Below are 23997 nucleotides of genomic sequence, written 5' to 3' on the forward strand. Positions count from 1 at the left end.
CAGCCTGTAGGGGCGCTTGAGCCTCACAAGTTCACCCAGCACCGTGCCCGCCCCCCACCAGCCACAGGGGAGTGTGGACGGGAATGGGAAGGCAAGGAACAAAGAGAATGTGGGCAACGACTCCAGGACAAATGCTGTCGGACCCACAGGATGTCAGAGGTTGGGGCCCATCCTGTTTGATCTCTTTGTACCGAGGCCCAGAAAGGGTGTGGGTCTTGGCCTATATCAAGCAGGGCCTTGGAGATAGAGCTGGTGTTCAATTTCTGAATTGCTAGCATCATGCGGCACGTGGGATCCTAGTTACCCGACCAGGGATCGAACCCGCACCCCCTGCAGTGGAAGCGCAGAGTCCTAACCACTGGACCGCCAGGGAATTGCCAACACTTCCTATGTATAAAAAAATTTTTTTTTAACTTTTTATTTTGAGATAATTTTAGACTTACAGAAGAGTAGCAAAGTAGCCCAGAGTGCCCATCTCCCCATCGCCTTAACATCTCACCTAACTGTGGTTCAGTGATCAAAACCAGGAAATGAACATTGGCACAATACTATTAACTAAACTACAGTCTTTGTTCAGATTTCACCAGTTTTTCGCTCATGTCCTTTCTCTGTACCTGGATCGAATCCAGGATCCCACATTGCATTTATCAACAGTTTTCCTGTCTCCTTAGTTTCCTCTGTCTGTGACAGCGCCCAGTGGTTCTTTCATGAGCTTGAGGCTTTTGAGTTATACTGGCCAGTTATTTTGTAGAAATGTCCCTCAACTTGGGTTCCTCTGATGTTTTCTTATGATTAGACTGATGTTATGGATTTGGACAAGAAGATCACTGGAGTGACATCTTGCATCATGTCAAGGGTACATGATATCGATGTGTCTGTTTACATTCAATCTTGATCATTTGGCTAAAGGGGTGTCTGTCAGCTTTCTCCATAATAAAGGGACTAATTTTCCCTTTGTAGTTAATAAATATTTACTTTTGAGGAGACACTTTGAGACTGCAGACGTCCTGTTTCTCCTTATGCTAATTTTAGTATCCACTGGCGGATCTCACCTGCAGTGATTATTAATATAGTCTTCTAATGGTGATTTTGTGCTTCCCTCATTCCTTCTCTATTTACTAATTGGAATTTTTCTTCTCCCCCGTCTATTTATTCATTTATTTTTTTCTATTAATAGGGACTCAAGGATATTTATTTTATTCTTTGGCTTACAATCCAGCACTATTGCAATTTGTTTACTTGTTCAAATTGTTCCAGCTTTGGTCATAGGAAACTCTTTCAAGTTGTCTCCTATGCCCATTTGATATGCCCTTCTTCTTATTATTATGATGATTGAGCACTTCCTTACTTTCTGGCACCACAAGTCTCTCCATAATCACCTTATATTTTCCCTGCCCCAGGCCTGAAATTAACCACTTCTCCAAGGAGTCCTGTTTCTTTTTGTTAGAGAATGGTATTTAGAAACCAAGATCTGTGCTCATTGCTATTGGAGTGACACTGCTTTAGGCCCTCTCAGAGGTCAGAGCTAGGAAATACATGTACTAATCACACATGCACACATATCTTTATTTGTGTATCTTTTTAAAAACATTTTAAAAATAAACATTTTATAAAATGTGTAACTCTTGCCTTCCACGCTGGAGCATTTTTGGCTGATGGGTAGGGGAGGAGAGGGCAGCTGGCAATGCCTTAGAGATAGAGCCTGAGCAGGAAAAGAAGTGGCCATGGAGGGGCGGGGGAGGGAGAGGGAAGGGTCTGGGAGCCCCTGAGGGTCAGGGAGGGGGAATAATGATCTCCATGGACTTCCCGAAGGGACTCAGTCATATATGGGACGAGTATCAGTGTCCTGGTGGGTGGGAGGGTAGAGAGGCAAGAGATGGAGGGCTGGGGCTCATGGGTGAGCAGCCTTAGAGGGGCACTGAGTAGGGGAGAGAATTGTTACTTGAGGCTCTGCTGAAGGCCCCTCTGTGTTTCTCCTCAGGCTGGTGTGACAGCAGGTAAAGTCCCAGAGGTGGGAGCCTTGGGTGCTGCTGAGAAGAAGGTGAGGATGCTGGAGCAGCAGCGCACGGAGGTAGGTGGCTGGAGGGAGTGGTGGTGGTCGGGGAAGACCCTTCCTCACTCCTGGGACCAGCAGGACAAAGACCCTCCCTGGCCCTCTGGCTCTGGCTAGGCCCAGGTCTCTGTGATGTGTTGCCATGGTGACTGCTGAACCATCTGCCCATGGGTGAGAGATGCTGCTTTTCCCTGGCTCTTGTCTCCTGATCAGTTCCCCTACCCACAGGAGTCACTCTGAGGAGGTGGCATTTGGGGTATGGCCTAAAATTGCTGCGGGGGGTAGTTTAGGAAGGCTCCCATGGTAAACCCTGGATGGTGGAGAGAGGTTGTGATAAGAGGCAAGTTTTAGCATCAGGAATGGGGAGTCTGGGGTTCATCTGTCACCACACAGCTGGTTCAGGGAGGAACTGTCACAGAAAGAGAGATCCCATACCTGCTTGCAGCACCGCTTCTAATCAGTTGAGAGTCTCCAGAAGTTGAGGCTCTTTCCTTCTGTCTCGTGCATAGTCTTCCTCCGTCCCCCACCCCCGGTATTTCTGGACCAGAGGTGGGAGCTCCATCCTCTCTATTCTCTGAGCCCCTCCTCTCCACACAGCCCCGTCCTTGTCCCAGTCCCTGGGCCTTTCTGCCCTCCCTGGTCCTCCAGCACATCTGAAAGTCATGTTCTCTTAGTCTTTTGTTTATATGCCTATTCATTTTAGTTTTCTTTTTGTATTACTGTAAGTTTTTTTTTTTTTTCATTATAAAAAGTTCGAGAATCTCACCTCCTGGAGATGACCACAGTTGATAACAGTTCATTGCATATTCCTCAGTTTTGTCTGTATACTTACTAATGTATGATGTTTGTAAAAATGTCATACATACCACATTGCAGATTGCTTTTTTCCTTTCTTTCCTTAAAATTAACTGTATCTTTGAGGGTATTTATTTATATGTGTTTCTTTAATTCTGAGTACTTTTTGTCATATTTTAATGTTTTTGAACTTGGGATGCCCTTTCCATTGTTAATTTAATGATGTTAGGTTGTTTTTCTTCCTCGAATTATTGTTATATCAAGATTATGGCAAATAATTAGTATCATCTCAGAACGGAGGCAATGTACTAGGCACCGGAATTTCTGAAGAGCTGTGCTCCATTTTCTGTTTATTCTATCATTTCCTTAACCTGTTTCTGATGCTCAGGTTGACCTCTGGATTTTTTTGCAATATAAATATTGTTGAGATGATCAGCAGTACACATATTTTTTACACACTTGTACAAGTGCTTCTTTTGGTTACATTTTTCAGAGTGGAATTATTTGGTTAAAGAGAACGAGAATTTGAAATTTAAATACGGAGTCCCAAATTGCCCTCCACATGGGTGTGTGTTCAATAATTCTACAATAAAAATTATATACTCTTTCTGTGTCTTGGTGTTAGTCTTGCCTTCCCGGCAAGGGTAAAATGTGGCGGTTGATAAAGGTGATTTGCTCTGAGGAACGTTTTTGAGAAGCGCAGGATCGAGGCAGTGTGTGTAGCTGCTGTCCACGCACGCCGCACACGCCTGCGAAGCTGGTGTTGGAGGAGTTGGCTCTCTTTGGTCGTTCTCTGCTTATCTCCTGCCCACCCCAATCTCTCCCCCGCAGCTGCTGGAAGTGAACAAGCAATGGGACCAGCATTTCCGGTCCATGAAGCAGCAGTATGAGCAGAAGGTACTGTGGGGGTGATGGGAACTCAAGGCTGGAGCCCTGCTTCACAGCTGGGCTCTCTGGGCAGCATGCTGCTTCCCTCGCAGCAGCCTTGAACCTTGGACGTTCACCCCGGCCCTCACACACTCCCTTTCTCTGCCTCTGAACTCAGATCACTGAGCTGCGCCAGAAGCTGGCGGACCTGCAGAAGCAGGTGACTGACCTGGAGGCCGAGCGGGAGCAGAAGCAGCGCGACTTTGACCGCAAGCTCCTCCTGGCCAAGTCCAAGATAGAAATGGAGGAGGCAAGTGTGACTGTTGGTCCCACAGGTTCAGCTCCGGGGGGCCAGCCCTCTCCTCCCCAGCAGTCTGGAGCTAGGGGAGTAAACAGTCAGGGGTGGGACTCAGGAGACACAGGTTCCATCTCTGACTCCAGTACTCAAGGGCTGTGTGGCTGGAGGCAAAAGCACTTTCCTTCCCCGTGCCTCAGTTTCCCATCTGAAAATTGAGATTGGATTAGTTATTCTTTTCATTTTTTTTTCTTGTTTTTATACCGAAGAGCTTTGGTTCAGTTAAAATCTTATGATCTAGGGAACTGCACAGGGAAGCACAGAATGTAAGAGATTCCGCAGGCCTGCTCTAGTACACTTGATGAGCTGGGCGCTGCTGAGTGTGTACAGTGGTGAGGGCTCTTTGTGGGCGAGGGGCTCCAGCATTAGACAGAGCTTCCTTCAGTCCTTCCTCTGGTCACTGTTCAACAGGTCATGCCCTGGGCACTGTGCTGGGCACACAGACTCAGCAGTGAACAGTCAACCCCGCCCTCAGGGGAAGAGACGTGGGACATCTAATTACAGAAGCAAATGAGTAGACGTGTGTTAAACACGACACAGGAGAAGTTACAGGGATCAGGGCGAGAGCATAAAGGGGGCCTGGATTCATTCTGGGGGGGGCCCAGGAACAGGTCCCCTGAAGAAGTAGCATCTGATCTGTCATGTGTGTGACTGACACCGGCCAAGGCCCTTCAGGATCCTGGAGCAGCTTAAAGAGGAAGGGCCATTTGACCCCCAGGCTCTCTGGAGATTTTATTTCTGTCACCATGCCTTCTCCTTCATGAGAACTGTGTACGGGCTGCTTTTGCCTGACTTAGAAATGGCCATTTCCAGCAGAGTTCCTTCCCATCAGTATGCAACACCCAGGGGCCTTCTCCGAGCGGTCAGCCTGCCTTGGCGACCGCCCCGTACCTAGGAGATGTGTGTTAGGGAGGACACTGCCTGTCTTTTCTGGTGAGTGCACAGTCACAGCTTGGGATTGTCAGCCAGACCCTGGCTCACGTTAGTGGGTGGGATAAGTTCCTGGCATCTGACACTCTTCCCTGTCAGCTGGGGGAAAGGCGGGATGTTTCAAGACAAAAGCGTGGCCCTATGGATAGGGACACATGGCCATAGAGGCCGTGCTGACCCGGGAGCCTCTTAAGCGGGGAGTCCGCGACAACTCCCACAAGATCCAGCCAAGGCTGCCCTTGGCCATCTTTGGCTGAAAGCAGCTCACCAGCTAGTTTGTAGGATATTGACATGTTCACACGATACAGATACAGTGAGAGTTTCCCTGGACTGTCTCCCCTCACCACCCCCACCACCCCAATTCCAGGCTCTTCCCAGTGGTAACCATGGTTACCATTTTGGTGTATCTTTCCAGGCCTCTTATCACAAATAAACACACAGAAATAGACAGTTTAATATGGGTGTGTCTGGTCTTTCCTCTGCACTGTGCTGCCCTCTTCTATTTTAAACACTCCCTTTGACTTGCAAGGGGACAGAGAACACCAGAATTAGGAGACCTGGGTTCTAGTCTAGCCCCGGCTCACAGCGTGGCCTTGGGTGAGTCACCTCCCCTCCCTGGATAGTCATTTCCTGTCGTGTAAAGGGGCTAGGACTTGATGTTCTCTGAGGGCCATTCCAGATGTGACTCTTTGCGATGAAGAACCTGGATTGTTCCATAGTAGGTATGGAAGTAGTGCTTCCACCTTGAAGCCTTCCCTGGTTTCTTTTCAGCTGTAGTATTCTTTCTTTTAACCTCACAGTAGTACTTTGTTTTTCCGTGGAGGAACCCTTTCTGCCTTGTGCTGCATTTATTTCTGTGAGGGTCTTATCTCCTTTGGGCTCAGAGACTGTAAGAGCTGAAAGCTCCTTTGGAGACTTTCGGTGGCTTACCGCTTTCTGTGCGTCGTAGAAGACCCCTGTGCGAATCTGGTGAAAACTGTGGCTTTTCTCCCTAGAAAGTTGCACAGTCAAAATTGTGTGCTTGGGGGCTTCCCTGGTGGCGCAGTGGTTGAGAGTCCGCCTGCCGATGCAGGGGGCGCGGGTTCGTGCCCCAGTCCGGGAAGATCCCACATGCCGCGGAGCGGCTAGGCCCGTGAGCCATGGCCGCTGAGCCTGTGCGTCCGGAGCCTGTGCTCCGCAACGGGAGAGGACACAACAGTGACAGGCCCGCGTAGCGCAAAAAAAAAAAAAAAAAAAAAATTGTGTGCTCGGTTTAGGGGCTCACAGACCTCCTGAAGCCCACCTGTGACTCCTGTTACGAACCCCTTACCTATGGCAGATAGGAGAGCTTAGACCAGAGAGGGCTGGGACAGTGCCCAAGGGCTCAGCTCACTGTTGGAGGAGCTGGTGGCAGAACCCGGGGCCTTTCATTCAACTGAGCCCCCACTTCCTTGAGGACAGGACCATGTAGACCTTACCGCTCTCACCCGGGTGCGTCGCCTGGGGCCTTGTGCATGAGCATAGTGGGGCAGCAGAGTGAGAGCGAGAGGGGAGGCATGGCTGCGCAGGGCGGGGCGGGCAGTCAGGGAGTCTAGGCCTCCTGGAGAGGCTCCCTGCTTACCAGTCCTGTGTTCCCTGCAGACCGACAAGGAGCAGCTGACAGCAGAGGCCAAGGAGCTGCGCCAGAAGGTCAAATACCTACAGGATCAGCTGAGCCCGCTCACCCGGCAGCGGGAGTACCAGGAAAAGGAGATTCAGCGGCTCAACAAGGTGGGCGCATCAGCTATGGTCCGTTGGGCGGGCAGGGCTTCCCTGAGCCAGCCGCAGTGCCCACCCTGTGGCCGGTGCCTCAGACCCTCAGCTCAGGAGGGGCGACTCCTGGGTCAGGGCGAAGGCACTGAGGCTCTCGGAGCTGCCCGTGATTTCCGCCACCTTGCCTTCCCCTCCCCGCACGCTGAGTGCCAGGCTGGGACGACTCCATGCTTGCTCCCCTGCAGGCCCTTGGACGTGCTGTTCGCTCACACAGTGCCACCCCCTCATCGTTCAGGTTTAGCTTTAACACTGCCTCCTCATTGAGGCCTTCCCAACCCAAGTCTCCTTTGAGCTCCCTATTCTGTGTGTCTAAAGTACCGGCAGCTTCTTTCACACCCCTTCTGGCATTTTCTTGTGATTACTTATCGATGACCTGTCTTCCCATCTGACTGTGGGAGGTGTGCGTCTTCACCAGAGTACATATCCCCCAGCACCTGGCGCCAAGCCCGTACGTGCTCAGGAAAAACTCACTGAAGGGAATGGATGGTCACTGGCCTGAGGTTCCTGCCCTCGAGAAGAGGGATCCAGGGAGATATGGAGCTCGGGGTGGGGGTGGGAGAGCCCAGGTTAAGCGGGGACCCTTTGTTCTGAGCCAAGGTGAGAGGCAGTGGGCCAGGTTGGGCTGGGGGCTGTTTCTGGTCCCAGGTTATAGCCCCTGCCCACCTTCCAGTGCAGGGGCTCAAGGAACAAGCTGACAGGAGGGGCTTTGAAAGGAAACTTTCTCCTAAGGCTCAGCTTTTCCTGCTGTGGAGCCTGTGCTCAGCGTTTCCTCCCGTCCTGTCTGTCTGCCTTTCCCTTCTGCCTGCTTTTCCTGCTCACAGCGGGCTCTGCTGTGAGTTTGCATTCACTAGGCCCCGGGGGTGACCTTTTCTGTTTGGTTTCGGTGTTTGGTAAGTGCTGATGATGCTGAGTGTGGGGCCCTGGGACCTGTTCTCAGGGAAAAGAGTGATCTGTCCTGAGCTGGGGGAATTGGGGGTCTAAATCCAGGCAGAATGTCGTACACGCTGCTGGTTGTAGGGATGACTCAGACAGGGTCGCTGCCCTCCAGGTTTCTGTGGCATAGCTGGGGACAGACACTGGTAGGGATGATTAACGCAAGGCTCTCCCTGTCCCTGGACCTCAGCCTGCTCATCTGAAAGATGGGGCAGACGGAGGAGGAGGGTGCGGTGCAGCCATAGCCGCCCCTTGAGCATCCTGAATTTACTCTTGGCTCAGCAGTTTCCTCAGGTTTCTGGGGGAGTCTTGGAGACCAAGTGGGGCCCAAGTCCAAGTTGGGGAAGGTTTCCTTTAGCTCCCCAAGGTCCAGGAAGGCACTGTGAGCAGTGCTGACGCATGGCCAGCAGAGGCCCTGCTGTCTAGGGAGCTAAAGTCCAGGTGGTGATGAGGATGTTCAGTCTTGAGAGGTGTTCCAAAGTTCTCAAGCAACACGTTAACAGGGTTGAAGGAGAAAATCAGTCAGTGGAAAACTTTTAAGAGAATGTAAGCACACTGTTTACGTAAGGAAAGGTATCTTGCGGACATGGTAAGATAGGGGTGCTTTTAAAATTTTCAAAATGCTATTTGGTGATGTTTCAGCCCATTTTCAGGGTTGGAAAGGTAAAATATTAATTAAGTCAAAATTAAAATCCAGGCTAATCTAATACAGAAGAGCTGGGGATGGAGAGGTTGGCTTGGTGGGAATGGGCTACAGAAGCTGAAGAATCACAGGGCAGGCAGTTGTCGAGGAGACTGAAATTTCTTTCCCCGAAGGACTTAGTATTCTTTCTAGGTCTGGGTGCTAAGAATTGAGCCAGTCGTCCTCAGGAAAGGAGATTTCTCCCTTCTACATAAAGACCACAGGTTAGGCTGCTGGTTAAGAGCACACACTGGCTTTGAATCCCTGCTTTGCCACTTACTAGCTGTGTGACTTTGGACAAATCACTTCAGGTCTCTGAACCTCAGTTTTCACATCCATAAAATGGGGATGATGGTCACAATCTTTTCTTCATAGGACTGTGGCGAGGATTCAGTGAAGTGATGTGTGTATAGTGTTCATAAATAAGATAGCACTTATTAAATAGTGGTGGTTATTATTATTGTTATCAGGAAAGGGGCCTTTCAATGGGGCCTGACCCTTCCAATGAGGCCTGACTTCCAGGGCCTTTCTGCTGATGGGCCCGTCTCCTCTGTTCCTGATTCCAGGCCCTGGAGGAAGCACTGAGTATCCAGGCCTCCCCATCATCTCCAGCAGCAGCATTCGGGAGCCCGGAAGGAGCTGGAGGCCTGCTGAGGAAACAGGAGCTGGTCACGCAGAATGAATTGCTGAAACAGCAGGTGAGGCTAGGGGGAAGAGGTCAGGTAGGCGGTGCCCAGTGGGACCTGGAGCATTCCTGAGGGCCCAGGATGGGCCTTGAACCATGTGGGAGCTGTAATCTGTCATCCACTTTCTGGCCATTGGCCAGGACCCCTGTCTGGATATAGGCTTATCCTCACTACCAGTGTTTCCCTATCTAGGTCATTCCTCTACCACCATCATGGCTTAAACATTTCTGTGCCGCAGCTGTGCTATTATTTACCTAATATTTTGAAAACAAATTTTAAAATAAATTCAATAAATATATTTAAAAGGGAGCTTAAATTTCTACTATAAGTGGGAAAACCTGTTTATTATTTGCCATAAATAGAAAGTAACTGTAAGCAATAAATACAGTAAAAGGTAAAATAGTGTGGTTGAACTCTAGCTAGACACTGTTGCCTGATGAAGACTCTGAGCTTGAGTCGTCTCTCCCTTTGTTTAAGGGAAGTTAAGTACTAGAAACCTGTTAAAGACACAATAGCATAAAATGCAGACTTTCTTCTTGAGGGACACAGAGAATTGAAAGGAAGTTGAAAAGGCTTTGGTTCTCTCACGTGTTTCTGTGGTGTTTGGTGCCATGCTTTCGATCCTCCTAAATCATTTTGAGGCTGGTCGGCTTCTCACTGATCTGCAGTAAGGATGTGAAACTGCAGAGGCAGAGACAGGGCCCCACCCCGTCCCTTCCTTGCCAGGGCACCCCAGAGCCTTGGGAGAGTTTGTAGGCCCTCTGCTCTGGGAGCCAGGAGACTGGAACTCCAGGCCTCCACTCATATGCTTTTTCTGTGGCCTCCACCTCTCTGTGGGCCTCAGCAGAAGGAGAGGATGGGACTGGTCGATGGCTGTCAACCTGTTGTTTTCTTTTTTGGCATGGATCCTTTTTTCAAATAAAGCCCTATGTTGAAGCCCAGAATATAAGATAGACAGACCCAGAACTACTCTCTTTGAACTTGGGGGTGGGGGGCCAGAGGACAGAAAAGGCCAAGTAAGGGAGTGGGCCCAGAAGGAGGGCTTTCTCCCGCCCACCAGGCCAGGGGTACTGGAGTTTGGGTTTGACCTTCTTTACAACCTCCGCATGGAACCAGGTACCAGATCCTCAGAGGTACACCTGTTCCCCTCTCCACGGGGATTTTTGAGATGCGGTGAAACCAGTTTTGATGTCTGACTCCCATCAGGAGGCCCAGGGTTCTAGGCCCGAGCAGGTCCTAGCCTCCACTCAGAACTGCCCCTCCTGCCTCATCCCTTTCTCCCCACCTCCCCACCCCTTCCCACCCCTTCAGGTGAAGATTTTTGAGGAGGACTTCCAGAGGGAGCGCAGCGACCGGGAGCGCATGAATGAGGAGAAGGAAGAGCTGAAGAAGCAGGTGGAGAAACTGCAAGCCCAGGTCACCCTGTCACATGCCCAGGTGACAAGAGCTGGACCAAGGAGGGGGCAGCTGGCTGTCCTCACAGGGAGGGGGCATGGATTGGAGGGTCCCTGGTGAGACTGGATGTCAGGACACTCACTGATCCTCCTTTCAGCTCTGCTGCCACATTTCTGTGGCCCTCAGAAAGGCCCTTCCCTTCTCTGACCTGTAGCTCTGATTTTCCACAATCAGTTTTCATGCCTTAAAAGAGCAAATTTAGGAGTTAGCTTTGAGCCATCCACTCTCTCCCACATTGGAACTAAAAGGTGTTAATGCGAAAGCACGGAAGCAGTGAGGCTCACGCAACCCTCCTGACCTGTGTTCAGACCACCCCCAGCGATGGGTGAGCAGGACTTACCTACAGCCGGCAGCCTGGGCTGTGCTGTGTCTCATAGGGCCCTTTCCCGGGGCTGGGCCAGGCAGGACAGCCCAGAGCGGTGCCTCACGCGTTGGCTGGTCAACCCTGTGGTTGGTTAGGCCCTGGATCCAGGCCTGGCCAGGAAACACCTAGGCTAACGGTCTTCTCTCCTTCCCTCCTTCTCTCAGCTAAAAGCCTTCAAAGATGAGGAAAGGGCGAAAGATGCGCTGAGACAGCAGAAGAGGAAAGCAAAGGTGAGGAGGCTTGAGGGAGGAAGCAGCACTGACTGCATTTTACCCCTTCAGGGTGCTGCAGTCACTGGCGGGGTGGGGGGGGGGCATCGTTTGCTCAGGTGCCCAGCTACCTAATGAGGTAATGCGGGTGGAGCATTCATAACAGTACTTGGTACAGAATAAGTGCTCAGGACACACTAACTGTTATCTTAGCTGATATTCGGTGCCCATGTACCAGTTTTCCATGCCCATGTGCCACTCTTGTGTGCATGTGCCAGCCTTCCGTGGCCACGTGCCAGTCTTTAGAGAACTGAGATTCTAAGTAGAGAACGGGAGACGGGATGGGTGTCGCTGGGACGGCCCATGCAGCCTGTCACAGGCCAGAGCCAGATGTCAGCCTTTCTTGCAGACCTCGGCAGACCGCTACCACCTGGAGCCCCACCTGGAGCATCTCTACGGGGCCTACCCCTACGCCTACCCGCCCGTGCCCCCCGTTGTGCCGCACCGTGGCTTTGAGGACTGGTCCCAGATCCGCTACCCGCCTCCCCCCACGGCCATGGAGCACCCACCCCAGCTTCCCAACTCGCGCCTCTTCCACCTGGTGGGTCTGTGCCCCTCTTTCACTCCAGGACACACACACAGGCCACCCAGACACTTTCCAGAGGGCAAGGTCAAGTGAGGGAGTCAGAAGCTGCATCCTCGGCCCCTTCTGAACAGCACTGTGGTGTGCGGCCTGCTGTCCCAGGGGCAGGACCTTCCAGCCCAGGGCTGCTCAGGGTCACTGGTGTAGGACAGAAAAGGCCAAGTAAGGGAGTGGGCCCAGAAGGAGGGCTTTCTCCCGCCCACCAGGCCAGGGGTACTGGAGTTTGGGTTTGACCTTCTTTATAACCTCCGCATGGAACCAGGTACCAGATCCTCACCATGCATTCGCTCCCTTTGCTTTTCTTTCTCTTTTCCGTTTTCAGTTTCCTTTCCTTTTCTCTTTTCTTCCATGTTTTTGTCTGCTTTTTTCTTCTCTTGCTTATCATTCTGTCTCCGAAGAGCTGCTGTCACCTGTCCCATCCTCTGCAGTGCCTCTGCCACAGCCCCCTCAGGTACCCCCACTCTCACCTGGTGACAGCTGCCTTCCATCCAGCTTCTCCCCCATGACCGTCCCTCACATGCATCTTTAAACACTGGAGTGTACTGCGGGGCTTAAGAGATTAGCTCCAGGATTATAGAGACCTGGACTCAAATCAAAGCTTGGCCACTTGCCTAACTGGACGACCTTCAACAAGTTGCTTAACCCATCTGAGCCTCAGTTTGCTAACCTGTAAAATGGGGGTGGCAACCTGGGTAGTTGTAAGAATTCAGTTATACTCGATTAATATGAACTTAGTACTGTTCCGCACACTATCTGCTACTGTGATTTTCAAGTATGGTAATTGCTTACTAAGCACCATTGTTGTTGCAGCCAGAATACACCTGGCGGCTGCCCTGTGGAGGGATACACAATCAGAGCTCCCAAGTGATGGGCTCACCCACGGCCAGGCCTACGGAACCAGGTGAGCATGATCCCCTGGTAAGGGGCCTTGTCTTCCATGGGGGGAGATAACTTCTTATCTGCCAGTATCACCCCCGTTTGGGGACGACGATGTTGCTACCTTCTGATCTAGGTGGAGGAGGAGGCCCAGCTTTCAGAAATAGTGTTGAGAAGAAAGGGATGGTGACTGCATCATGAGGGGGTTGAAACCATTCCTTCCTTCATTACAGTTCAGGGTCTAAATGCTATGTGCTGTACGAGGTTCTGGGGAAGCTCGGATATGGTCCCAGCCCTTATGGCCTTACTGTCTAGTGAGGCGGGCAGAAATGAATGGTTAAAATCACACCAATGGGCATACAGCTACACTCAAGTGCCCTGAAGGAAGAAGAGCAGGTTTCTATAAGAGCAGACAGCAGAGGGACCTGACCCAGCCTGGGGGCCATGGTGTTTGAGTTGAGACCCTCAGAATGAGTGGCATTAACGAGGTAAAGAGGCAGAAGCCAAGGGTGTTCTTGCAGAGAAAGGACAAATGCAAAGGCCTTGCTGGGAGGGGATGAAGAACTGTGGCCAACCTGAGGATTGAGAGAAGGCCGGCGTGGTTGGAGCCAGGAACAAGGTGGGGAAGGGGGGGATGGGCAAGGCAAGGTCAGGGCGGTTGGCGGGTCCTGGCCGAGAGGGCCTTGCAGGCCACGGCAGGAGGGCTGGGCTTTATCCTACGGATGATGTGCAGTCCTTGGACATTTTAAAATCAGAGTGGCATGGGAATTCCCTGGCAGTCCAGTGGTTAGGACTCTGTGCTTCCACTGCAGGGGGCCCAGGTTCGATCCCTGGTCGGGGAACTAAGATCCCACAAGCCCTGCCGTGCGGCCAAAAAAATAAAAAAATAAAAAATAAAATAAAATTAGAGCGGCATGAGAGATTAGATTTGCATTTTGTAAGGCTCCCTCTGGCCACGGTGTCCGCCATAAACAGTTGGGGACTGGAGGTCTGTTTGCTAGTCACAGGAGCACCCTGGGCCCTTGGTCACTCCCTCACTTTCTGCGAGGCTCTCATGGGGCAGAAGACACTGCCTTGCCTGTGGGGCTTCTGGGAGCAGAATTGCAACTAAGGGGAGCAATAGAGAGGCCAAGTCCATCGCAGCAGGAAGAGGAGTTTTCTAAGGGTCGCAGCTGTGCCAGGAGGTCGAGTGCCCCTCTGCAGAAGGAGTGGGAGCAGAGACTACAGGGGGACTTAGAGGGCTGTGGTGTGGAGGATCTCGTGGCTGGAAGGAGGAGGTATTGGGCTGGTCATTTTCTGATGTTTCCCTGTGGAGCCCTAGAGGTTCTGTGGAGCCCCTCGGAACCTGCTTTGTTGAGGGCAGAGGGTGGCCAGGTGGCCAGGACTGTCCCCTCCCCCAGAACTCCTCCATTTCTGGGGTCTGAAACCAGACTGACTGAGGGGCCAGCACCTCCTAGACCTGGGACTTTGAGCAAGTTTTTAAACACCTCTCTGTGCCCCAGTTCCCCCCCCACCCAGAAAGGGGTAATAATGTGTCTGCCTCATAGGGCTGGGCGAGGACTGGATGACAGATATCCCTAAGGCACTTAGCCCAGGGCCTGGCACTTGGTGATACCCAACAACCCTCACTGGTCTCTTTCCACTCTTACTATATTGGTTTCCATAGGACTTTGAAACCTGCTGTACCACCTCATCTTCAAATCCTCAAAATTTTTGTTTATTTAGAGCCCACCAAAAATGACCGTGAGGGACCTCAGTGAGACCAGTCCCTTGGCTCCACCTTCGTCTTGCAGAGCCAGCTGACTTCAGCTTACTGGAAAACTAGAGGCCACGGGCTCTCCGAGCCTCAGCCACTCGGGAGGCGGAGATGGATGGCCAGCTTGAGCCCTGGCCCCAACCTGAACTGTTGAGAGACTGGGGAGGCTCCATCCAGGAGGCGTCCGTCTGGGCCTTTCCTTTGGCGTGACTGGGAAGAACTCACTACTCTGCCACTGGGTGGAGAGAGGTGTCATCCGGCCTTGACCTACCATCCTCTGCAGGAACTGCTGGCAGATGTTAATCTCAGGTGGGGTGCAGTCAAGGCCCCTTCCTTTCACAACTTCCCCAGAAGTGGTTCAGCAGCCCCTCTGGGGACCACATTCAGTTCATGTGTGTGTTTAGTTTTTGCTTCAAGCTCTGCGGTAGCAGGACCTGCCCCATGCACATCCCCTCCCGCTCTGAGGAGCTGCGGGAAGAACGGGTTTGCCTCTGGGAGCAGAAGAGACGGGATGCTCTACTCCTGGGCCCTCCACTTCCGCCCACGGCAGCCTTGCCAGCACCACTGCAGCCTGGGATGAAGCCCATGCCAGCCACATCGGCTGAGGGGCCCCAGCCTGAAGCTGCCAGGCCCTCAGCTGGAGGCCTGTGGTGCTGGAGGCCCGGTTTGGGGTGGCTGTTGATCCCCGGGCAGCTGTTTGCACGAATCTTGGACATAAATCCAAGTTGAAGATTAACATTTTGTGACTGGTATTCTTTTATGCCCTGATTAATGTTCCCCTCCTAGTCAACCAGCGTGCTGCTTTCCTGGCCCCCTCCCTCCGTACCCCATTCCTCCCAGACACCCCCAGGAGCATCACCGTTACTCTTGGCAGATATCCCCTGGGGCCCTGCTCAGAGCCTCCGTGAGGGTCATCCAGGGGCTGGGGGTCAAGCAACCTGGATTTACATTCTAGTCCTGCCCCTCACTTGTCAGGAGACATTGGGCAAGGCCTGGACCTCCTGCGAGCCTGTTTCTTCATCTGTCAAATGAACACCTCACCCGAGCCCTAGCTGCCGTGGAGAACTGTGGGATGAGAGTAGATGTGAGCTGGTTTTATAAACTCCAAATGCCGAGTGAGGAAGCAGAGTGGGCCTAGGTGGAAACCAAAAAGCAAGGGCCCAAAGGTCTCCCTTCATTCCTTTTCTCTTCCCCTTCCTCTTCTCCCTTCCCGCCGGTGAGGGTGGCCCCATTGAGGAAGCATCACAGTAGGCTCAGCTGCTGCAGAAAGGCCTTTACTAGGCAGACGGGTGAGTCGAATGCCAGTGGGTCGGGGTGTAGGCAGACGGGGGAGTCTAATGCCAGTGGGTTGGGGTGAGAGGAGAGGGCACATCCCTCAAAGGAGCGGGGGTGGCATCCCTGCCTGGGGGTCTCAGCCTGAATGCACTAAGGGCTGGCCCTTCAGACAGGCTCAAGGGAGGTCCGCCCACAAGGGCTTTGGGTCCCTCCTTCATGGAGATGCCCCCCCTGACACGGGGAACGTGGCCCTTGCTCTCACATCTGCCTTGGCTACTCTCGGGGAACACTGCGGGGTGGGGTAGGGGGCTTGGCAGGGCCCTCAGGAAGGAGGGAGGCTGTGTGATGGAGAGGACGGAGGTCGGGCAGTGTGACAGCCCCAGAAACTTCTGGGCACTTCAGGGGTGGTGTTTGGAGGCAGTGGGAGGTACCAGCTCCAAGGGTTGAGGTCCAGGTTAGAGCAGAATGGTTGAATCTAGAGCTGGTTTTTTTCTTTGGGTTCAGAAGGAAGTGAATTGTCACTGGAACAGAGAACTGGAAAGAGGGGAGTTACTCTCTGGCACTCTCCACGGCACACAGCTGTCGCCACACACACGGTACCCGTTCCTGGGTATTCATGCAGGTCAGCCCACGTGGCTGTACACTTAAGTGTGTGCACATGCCTGGTCACACACAGCTGTAGGCATGCATGCAGACACCCACGTGCACAGCAGTACAGACACAATTGTATGCACACGTTCGTGTCAAGCCGAGGCCTTGCGTAATCATAAGGGGTCTAGCGTGGGAGTATGGTGTGGGTGGAGAAATGGATTCCTTCCTGAACAGAGTCCTCCCCAGCCCCTGCGTGGTGGACGTGGGGTGGGGTGGGCCTCAGTTACTTCCCCCTGGCCTCCAGGGTGGCCCGGCGCCGCATGTAGGTCAGGATGTCCATCTTGACGGTGTTGACCGTGGTGCGGTGGTGCCAGCGCATGATGGGAACGCCGTCTGGCCCCACCAGGAACTTCTCAAAGTTCCAGCGGATGTCATGGACCTTCATGGGGTCCCAGAAGAGGCGGTCCGGGGAGCCCAGCAGCTCCGAGGTAGGAGGACAGGAGTTCTGGAGCAGAGATGAGAATAAAGTCAACCCTGCTTGGGACCCCTCCCACCCTCTTATCCCGCCTCCTTCCCAGGGCTTCTTGGAGGAAGGAGAATAGCCTGGCACTGAGAAAAGAGCACCAGTTTGGGAGTTAGAAAACTGAATCCCAGAACCAGTTTTGGCTCTAGCAGATTGTGAGACCCTAACCTTGTCCCTTCTGGGGCCCATCTGTAAAATGGGCTGATGAGACCCTAGGGTTTGCAAAGCCCTCTAGTTGGAATAATAACCAGATGCCAAGAAATTCCCCAAGAGCGCAGGAGCAGAGGAGGGTTGCACAGGCCTTGTCTTTATGTGGGCTGGAGACAGGAGCGGCTGCAGCCTGGTCCGGAGCCAGCATCAGCTGGGCAGAGAGGCTCTGATAGAGGTGGCTGTGTACTCACCTTCAGGAATGTGTAGAACTTCTGTTCTTTCTCCCCGTTCACATCCCCTTTCTCAAAGAGCTGGAAATTGGGGACGAAGCCCCCACCTGGTCGGACATACCTAAGAGCAATGTTTTTATGTAGGTCCCAGGGAAATGGGCACAGGGCTCAGAAATGAGAGGCAGGGACAGAACAGGGGAGGGGGTGTTGGGAGTCTGGATTTTATTCTACGGTGGGCAGTGGGAGCCAGTGAATATTGAATGGGCACAGGCATAATGTGTGTCTACAGTCTTTTTCCAGTTTGGTACCTTCTCAATAACCCCTGCCCTCCACCTGTACTCCCCTTCCCCCTCCCCGGTCATGCGCTCACAACCATCGTCCTTGTCTCTGGCCCTCTCCTGGCCCCTCTTCCACTCGTTCCACTAAACAGGGTTCCTGGAAGGGGAGAGTAGTTCTTGGAGGCTGATAAATACCCATCATGAGCAGGGGCGGCTGCAAGAGATGCCTGGAGGCTAGGCTGGGGCGCTTTCTCAGGACACTGAGGTAGCACTCACTTGAGAGTGGGTAGGATCTCCGAGTTCATTCCTGGTTCCTGTTTTCCGAATTGGTTGCAGGGGAAGCCCAGAATGACCAGACCAAATGGTGCAAGTTCTTCCTGTAGTGCATTCAGTTCTGGGCCAGGGAGAGAGAGAGAAGAGACTGGGCTAGCCCGGTGAGGAGCCCTCCCGCCTGTGTACCACTCCACCCGCTCACCCACTGTACAGCTGAAATCACTGAGGCCTGACAGGGGAAGGGACTTGCCCAAGATCATCCGCTGAGTGTGGCAATGCTGGGATGCAAGTCCCATGCTATGGATTCCAATCTGGATAGGTTGGAGGTTTGGGGAAAAAGAGAGCAATATGGTTCATCGAATGAGTCATCAGTCACCCACTGCCAAGGTCCAATGATTCCCAGGCAGCACATTCTAGGTCAGGTTGCCCATGCCTCCTTCTCACACCCCACCCCAGCCCCCAAAGCATTTTCTTGTGGGTGCTGTCAGATGCCTTTCGCCTGCCTGTTCCTTCAGGCTCTTGACTCTGACCCAGCTAAGGAGAAAGAAGTGAGGATACAAGGGATCATGAAACCTGGGTGCAACACCTGGTTCTGTCACTAACGCCCGTACTCTGGGGACTCAGGCCAGTTGCCTGCTTTCCAGGGGCCGAGAGAAGCACTAAGGCAGATGGGGCTGAGGACAGGTGGGGAATTCTCAGCAAGACAAAGCTATTATTTCTTACTCCAATGAAAGGACACTCCAGGCACAAACCCAATCTCCTCCCTCCTCCTGCTTTTAGAGCAATTGAGGTGCCCAGGGATGAAGGATAACTGAGAATCTTCCAGAACACGTTTGAAGGTGATCAGACCTCAGGCTTATATAATCATTTTCAAAGAACCATGGAACACAGTAGGATTAAGATATGGAGTTTGGAATCTCATGATCACCGTCGCCCCTTCCCCCTTGCACGGGGAAGGCTCCAGTGATTGGAATGTGCCCAACTGGCAGAAACAGCCCCAAATAAAGCAGGGGAAGAGGGATGGGCTCTTACCAAGGTACTGGCTCGTCAGGCCTCAGTAGCTGGCCACGTTGACAAAGAGGAGGTATTTGCCAGCGTACTGCTTGAAGGGGATGTACTCCTGCCCGTCAATGGCGAGGGCTCCGTACTCATAGATGCTGCTGCCCACCCCAGCATGGCAGTCCATCTGGAAGAGAAGACCAGTGCCGGGGAGCGGTTAGAGCTGGAAGGGAACTTGGACTCCACCATTTGCAAGATAACAGGGAGGAGGTGGAACTGATCTGCCCAAGTGGTCTTGACTTGCCCAAGACCACTCCAAGAATTAGAACCAGACTAGAAGTGAGGTCTCCTAATTCCTTGTACAAGACAATAATTTTGAAAGCGCTTCATGAGCTGGTGGGTGCTGTGGAGACTTGGAGAAATACTTACTTTGGTCATTACTTCTGCATCACGTGTCAATTTATAAACAGTCACTGGGCAGGCTCTGAGGGAGACTCCCCCCAATGCTGGTGTTATGTTATTGGATGGGCTGGTGGAGACGGGGAGGCTATTGCAATAATGCAGGCAAGTGGTGGTGAGAGCCTGAACTAGACCATCGTGAAGGACGAACTGAACAGAAATGAGGAGGCAGCAGTATGGACAGTGGTGATTCAGAGGTTCCCAATCTGGGGGACTGGAAAACTGAGGCTGTTAGAAAATAGGGAAGTAGGATAGTAGCCAGGAATGGGGCAAGGCCTGCCATGAGGATTAAGTGGGATGGTCAGGGTAATGCCCCACTGCCTGGCATAGATTCAATGTTCCCTGGGGGCGAGCAGCTGTGACGATGACCATTATACCTTCGTCTGCCCAGGCTGTTCCATGGTCAGCCTCCAGAACTAGTAGACAGAACATTAAATGGGCTGCAAGCTGGGGAGCCTGGATTCCATGACCAACTCCACCACTAACTCCCCGTGTGGTCTCGGACTAGCCCTTTCTCTTCTGTGGGCCTCAGTTTCCTCATTTATAAAATGAGAACCTTGAACTTGATCAGCTGTTCTCAACCACCATGGCTTGACAGCGTCACTCTCAGGGGAAGAGGAGGGAATGGATTACTGCCAGCAAGCGGGATGCTCCATTTACCCCACTCTGCCCCATCTCATCTCTGCCAATTTTTGGTACAGACTACAAAAATCTGGGTCTACTCTTGAAAGAGTGTCATGGCATCACCACCATAATTAGCAGCTGGGCAGGTAGTCCTGGCCTGGACATCTGAGAAGAGGTGAGGAGACAATAAACAAATCGAATGCAAACTAGCATTATAGACCAGAGAGGCGGAACCAGGTGGTTGGAGTTAGAGAAGCAAATTCACGCCCTCTCTTCCCACCAATCCTGGAAGACTTGCTGTTGCAGCCAGTTACACCTCTGCCCAACTGCGTGGAGAGAGCCATCTGGGCTGGCAGGGCGTGGCCCCAGCAGGGTGTAAGAAAGCAGGCTCTGTCTTGAAGACTCCGCAGCCTGCTGAACCAGGGGAGCCGGAACTCCCTTCACGCGGCCATTCCCTGACAGCTGCAAGCTCTCTTCTTGGCTCCAGTACGAATTCCCTGCTACACGTGAGTCTAATATTCCATGCCCCGTGACTTCTAGTGGCTGCTGGAGGCCGGCCTGAGACCTAAGCTTGACGTTCCTTCAGCCCCTGGGTTTCGTGGGCCCCAGCTGGGGTCAGCTCCACCTCAAATACAAACAGCCAGGGCACAACAAACACGCCCTAGCTGGCCACAGAGGTCTAGCAGCCAGAAGGAAAGGCCTCCCGCCTGCCTCTCTACTCCACCCCGGTCTGAAAACAAACTGTGAAATGGGGAGAAAAACAGCCAAGAGGTTGTCTAAATAATGGAAGCTTGTAAACAGCGGGAGGATCAGCTTCTGAAACCAGTTTCAGGGTGGGAATCTCCTCTCATTAGATTTGAGTCTTTGCTGACTGTGTGGCCCTGGGCAAGTCACATTCAGTCTGAGCCTCCATCTGCTGACGGGAGAGGATAATACCACCTGCCTCCCAAAATGGCTGCGAGAATTTACTAGCAGATCAAAACTGTCTTGCAAGCCTCTTAGAGAGAAATCTGTACCCGCCCCCTGCCCCACCCACCCATCAAGGGATAGGGTAAAGGGTGCTGACGTTCCTAGCTTATTGTGAAGAGGGCTTTGATGTTCCCCAGCCAGTGTGAAGAAGATGATGCACTGGGCAGGGTGTTTGCAGGAGAAGGGATGTGTGACAAACCCTCCATCCTTTCTACTGGGCCAATGAAGCCAGTGCTGTGAGTTCCGACCGAGAGGGGTCAGAGAGCGCCTATGATGGGGGAAGCCATGGCCTGCATTCACCACTGAGCACACGTCCAGTCCTTACGGAAGCCCCCTCCCCTTTTCTGGGCCCATGGAGTCCCAGAACCCTGCACCTTAACCCGGATGTCAGAGGAGCTGTGGGTGGAGTGGGGGAGAGGGAGTGAGGGTGCCTCTATCCTCCCACAATTGCACAAGACAGGAGAGTTTCGATGGCTTGAGAGTTGGAGGGGGGACCCCGCCAGGACCCTAGCTGGCTTGGGTTGCTGGTCCTGTGTCTTTCTCCTCACCCATCTGCCCACTCCCATCAGTGTGAAAGTGTGAGAGGAGAGCTGGACTGGGGGCAGGAGACCTGAGTTCTGGGCCTGGCTGGGCCTCTGATTCTGTGTGAGGACTCCTGTCCCTTCTCTGGGGCTCTGGCTCCACAGCTGTGAGGTGGGGTCAGATTCAGTGCTGTCTTGAGGGCTCTTCAGCCCTGACTGTCAGCCGGTGGTTCCATGATTCTCTCTGCCTGGTTTAGTCACCTAGAAACCAGCGGTTACTAGGATCCCACGCACGTCAGCGGTTGTTATTCTCTCTAGTCTCTGCAAAGTCCTTTTGTAGAGGAAGGACAGGGAGGCTGGGCAGTCTTAAACCGGACTGGAGAGGGGACAAGGCAAGGAAAGGAGGATTCCCTCTGTTACCCAGCCCCTCCCTTTGAATTGGGAGGAGGCAAACATCCCTTTGGGGCTCTCATCCTTTGTCCATCCCATTCTCCACCTGCCCCTTGCCCCATTGCTTGGCCCTGGAGTTGGGGTAGGATAAGTGGTTGAGTCCTAGAACCAAGGGCTATGACATTTCAGCTCTCTCAGGACCTGGAGGAGAAATAGGCATGCCCAGACTGTCATTAGCTAGCAAGTCCTAGCTGATTGTATCTGATATGATCACACCTCACCCTAAGATTTTTCTAGACCATACCCATCCTGTTTTCTCTGAATCCATCTACTCCCCAGAGTTCTACAGAGAACACATGGCTATGATGAGTTATCCATGGGATCCATGTTCTTACCTCCAGCCTTCTTGAAGCAGGGCCCATCTTCCCTTCTCTGCTTCCCCCCAAACTGAGGTTATAGGACTCCAAGATACTGCCCTACACATGGTCTACCCTCACTTCTACTCCACACCCCAATATTGAAATTCAGTACCATCCCTGCCCTGGAAAATACCTTCTGAGTTGGAGATTATGAACAGGACTGGATACAAAGCCAGAGGCTTAGAGGAAGTGGCCCCATAACCATCCAGTCTCAAGGCTGACTCCAAGCAGGAGCAGACTGATTGGCATTTAGGCTGAGGACAGGACAGGGGATAGAAACAGACGGAAGAAACCTTGTGTTTGGAATGGGCTTCCTGAACAGTAGATACGATTTTGGAAACAGAATCATGGAGTCATAAGATCTTAGAATTAAGATCTGGAAGATTTGAGAAACACAGCAAGTGCAAAGCTTCTTCTTCAGCTTATACAAGTGGGGTGTGTGTGTGTGTGTGTGTGTGTGTGTGTGTGTGTACTGGGATGCTGGAGACATAAATCTCTCTCTTTGGGTCTATGCCTGGCTTCTGCCTCCCCACCCTGGGGAAGAGGAGAGGTCTACAGCGCCCACTTTGGCATATACTGTCCAAAGAGATAAGCATGTGTGGTCACCCCTGCTCCCGGCCTCAGCATCTCCACTCTAGCTAAGGGCCACACACTCTGCTGGGGATAGACTGAGGCTCAGGAGAATTCTGCCTCTCCTATCGAGCTGGCAGTCCCCAGCTTTCTCCAACTACTAGGTTTGCTCAGGCCAAGATGGGCAGTGGGTGGTGAGTAGTGAGGCTGCCCCCAAACAGGAGACACTTCAGAGAACAGCGTGTGGATTTTGCAGCTTCTCCAAGCAGCCCCTCTGAAATCATCAGCCTCATTGTGCCCTGTCCTCCCACCTGCTACAGGCGGAGAAACTGAGGTCCACAAAGGAAAAGTGAATCTAGTCAGCATCCTGGGCATTCTGTGCTGCCAGCTCAGAGCTCCTTCTGTCACAGACCTCTGCGTCTTCTACCAGTATCCCAGAATTCTACCTGCGTTTAAGCTTGGGCTAGACGGGGACCACACAGCCGCGTGTTCCTTCCCTTTCACCTTGCCAGCCATTCTCCCTGGGAACCTCTGCAGCCAACCCAGACCCTGAGTCTCCAGGCCATTTTCTGTGCCCCCCACCCCCTTCAGGCCCCACTGGAGGGGAACATCTCAGAAACAGACGGTGGCTTGGAGGTAGCAAGGCGACCCGCAGGTAGCCGTGGGTTTGAAAGTGTGGACCGGGAGAGAAGACCCTTCCTCCCTCATTCATTCTGCCCACCCGGGGCATCCAGGTCTCCAACAGATGGAACCGCGAAGAGTCTGACGACGGTCTGGGTATGCTGAAGAGGGAGGCAAAGGGAGCTAGGGCGTCTCTCGCACCTAGGTGTCACCCTACTGGTGGGGAGCCCGGGAAGAAGGGTGCCTCACCACCGAGAGATGGACACCTGCGGACCACGTTCGATCCCCCGGCCACCCATCCCCGAGGCTCACTCACCATCGACTTCTCCTGTCCTCGGCTCGGCGGAACGAAGCCGGCCAGGAGCAGGGAGAGAAGGCAGGATGCCCGGAAGAGCCGGGCCATGGTGGGCGGGGGCCGCGTCTCGGACTCGCCGGAGACGCTGTCTGATCCCGGGCCACAGTCCGTCTGAGGTGTCGTTCGCTCTCATCCACCTTTCAAGCCCTCAGCGATGACCAATCCGCGGCCGGGCCGGAGTCCTTGTAGCCAATCGCAGGGCGTCTGGCATTTCAGGGGCGGACACAACTTACCCTCCGCTTCTCCCCTCCCCAGGCCCTGGGCGACAGTGACATAAGCAAGTCTGGACAGAGGGATGGGAGCCAGTTCCTTGTGAACCCGTGAGGCGGGACCCTCTTCTTCTTTAGACTCTAAG

General features: G+C 52.9%; 2 protein-coding genes across 5 annotated transcripts in view; one reads left to right on the forward strand and one right to left on the reverse strand.

The window, feature by feature from the left end:
* The window catches only part of TNIP1 (TNFAIP3 interacting protein 1), a 52328-nt gene extending 37124 nt beyond the window's left edge, over positions 1-15204 (forward strand). For 3 of the 4 annotated variants that reach the window (XM_082836401.1, XM_082836403.1, XM_082836400.1), the window contains 10 exons: positions 1982-2071; positions 3680-3745; positions 3894-4025; positions 6621-6749; positions 8973-9104; positions 10404-10529; positions 11076-11141; positions 11530-11721; positions 12574-12664; positions 14365-15204. In XM_082836401.1, coding sequence (XP_082692527.1) covers positions 1982-2071; positions 3680-3745; positions 3894-4025; positions 6621-6749; positions 8973-9104; positions 10404-10529; positions 11076-11141; positions 11530-11721; positions 12574-12664; positions 14365-14399 — 1059 coding nt within the window. In that variant the 3' untranslated portion in view covers positions 14400-15204. The remainder of the gene's footprint in view (positions 1-1981; positions 2072-3679; positions 3746-3893; positions 4026-6620; positions 6750-8972; positions 9105-10403; positions 10530-11075; positions 11142-11529; positions 11722-12573; positions 12665-14364) is intronic. The other variant, XM_082836402.1, reaches the window with a different exon arrangement.
* A 429-nt stretch (positions 15205-15633) lies between these two features.
* GPX3 (glutathione peroxidase 3) lies at positions 15634-23771 on the reverse strand. Its single transcript, XM_082836404.1, has 5 exons — positions 23604-23771; positions 18748-18901; positions 17719-17836; positions 17186-17285; positions 15634-16766 (listed from the first exon to the last, which is right to left on the reverse strand). The coding sequence occupies exons 1-5, from the start codon at positions 23688-23690 to the stop codon at positions 16545-16547; spliced, it is 681 nt and encodes a 226-aa protein (XP_082692530.1). The 5' UTR covers positions 23691-23771; the 3' UTR covers positions 15634-16544.
* Between the last annotated feature and the right edge of the window lie 226 nt (positions 23772-23997).

The sequence above is a fragment of the Leucopleurus acutus genome (genome assembly GCF_964270905.1).
Source record: "Leucopleurus acutus genome assembly, chromosome: 3".
Classification (NCBI taxonomy): domain Eukaryota; kingdom Metazoa; phylum Chordata; class Mammalia; order Artiodactyla; family Delphinidae; genus Leucopleurus; species Leucopleurus acutus.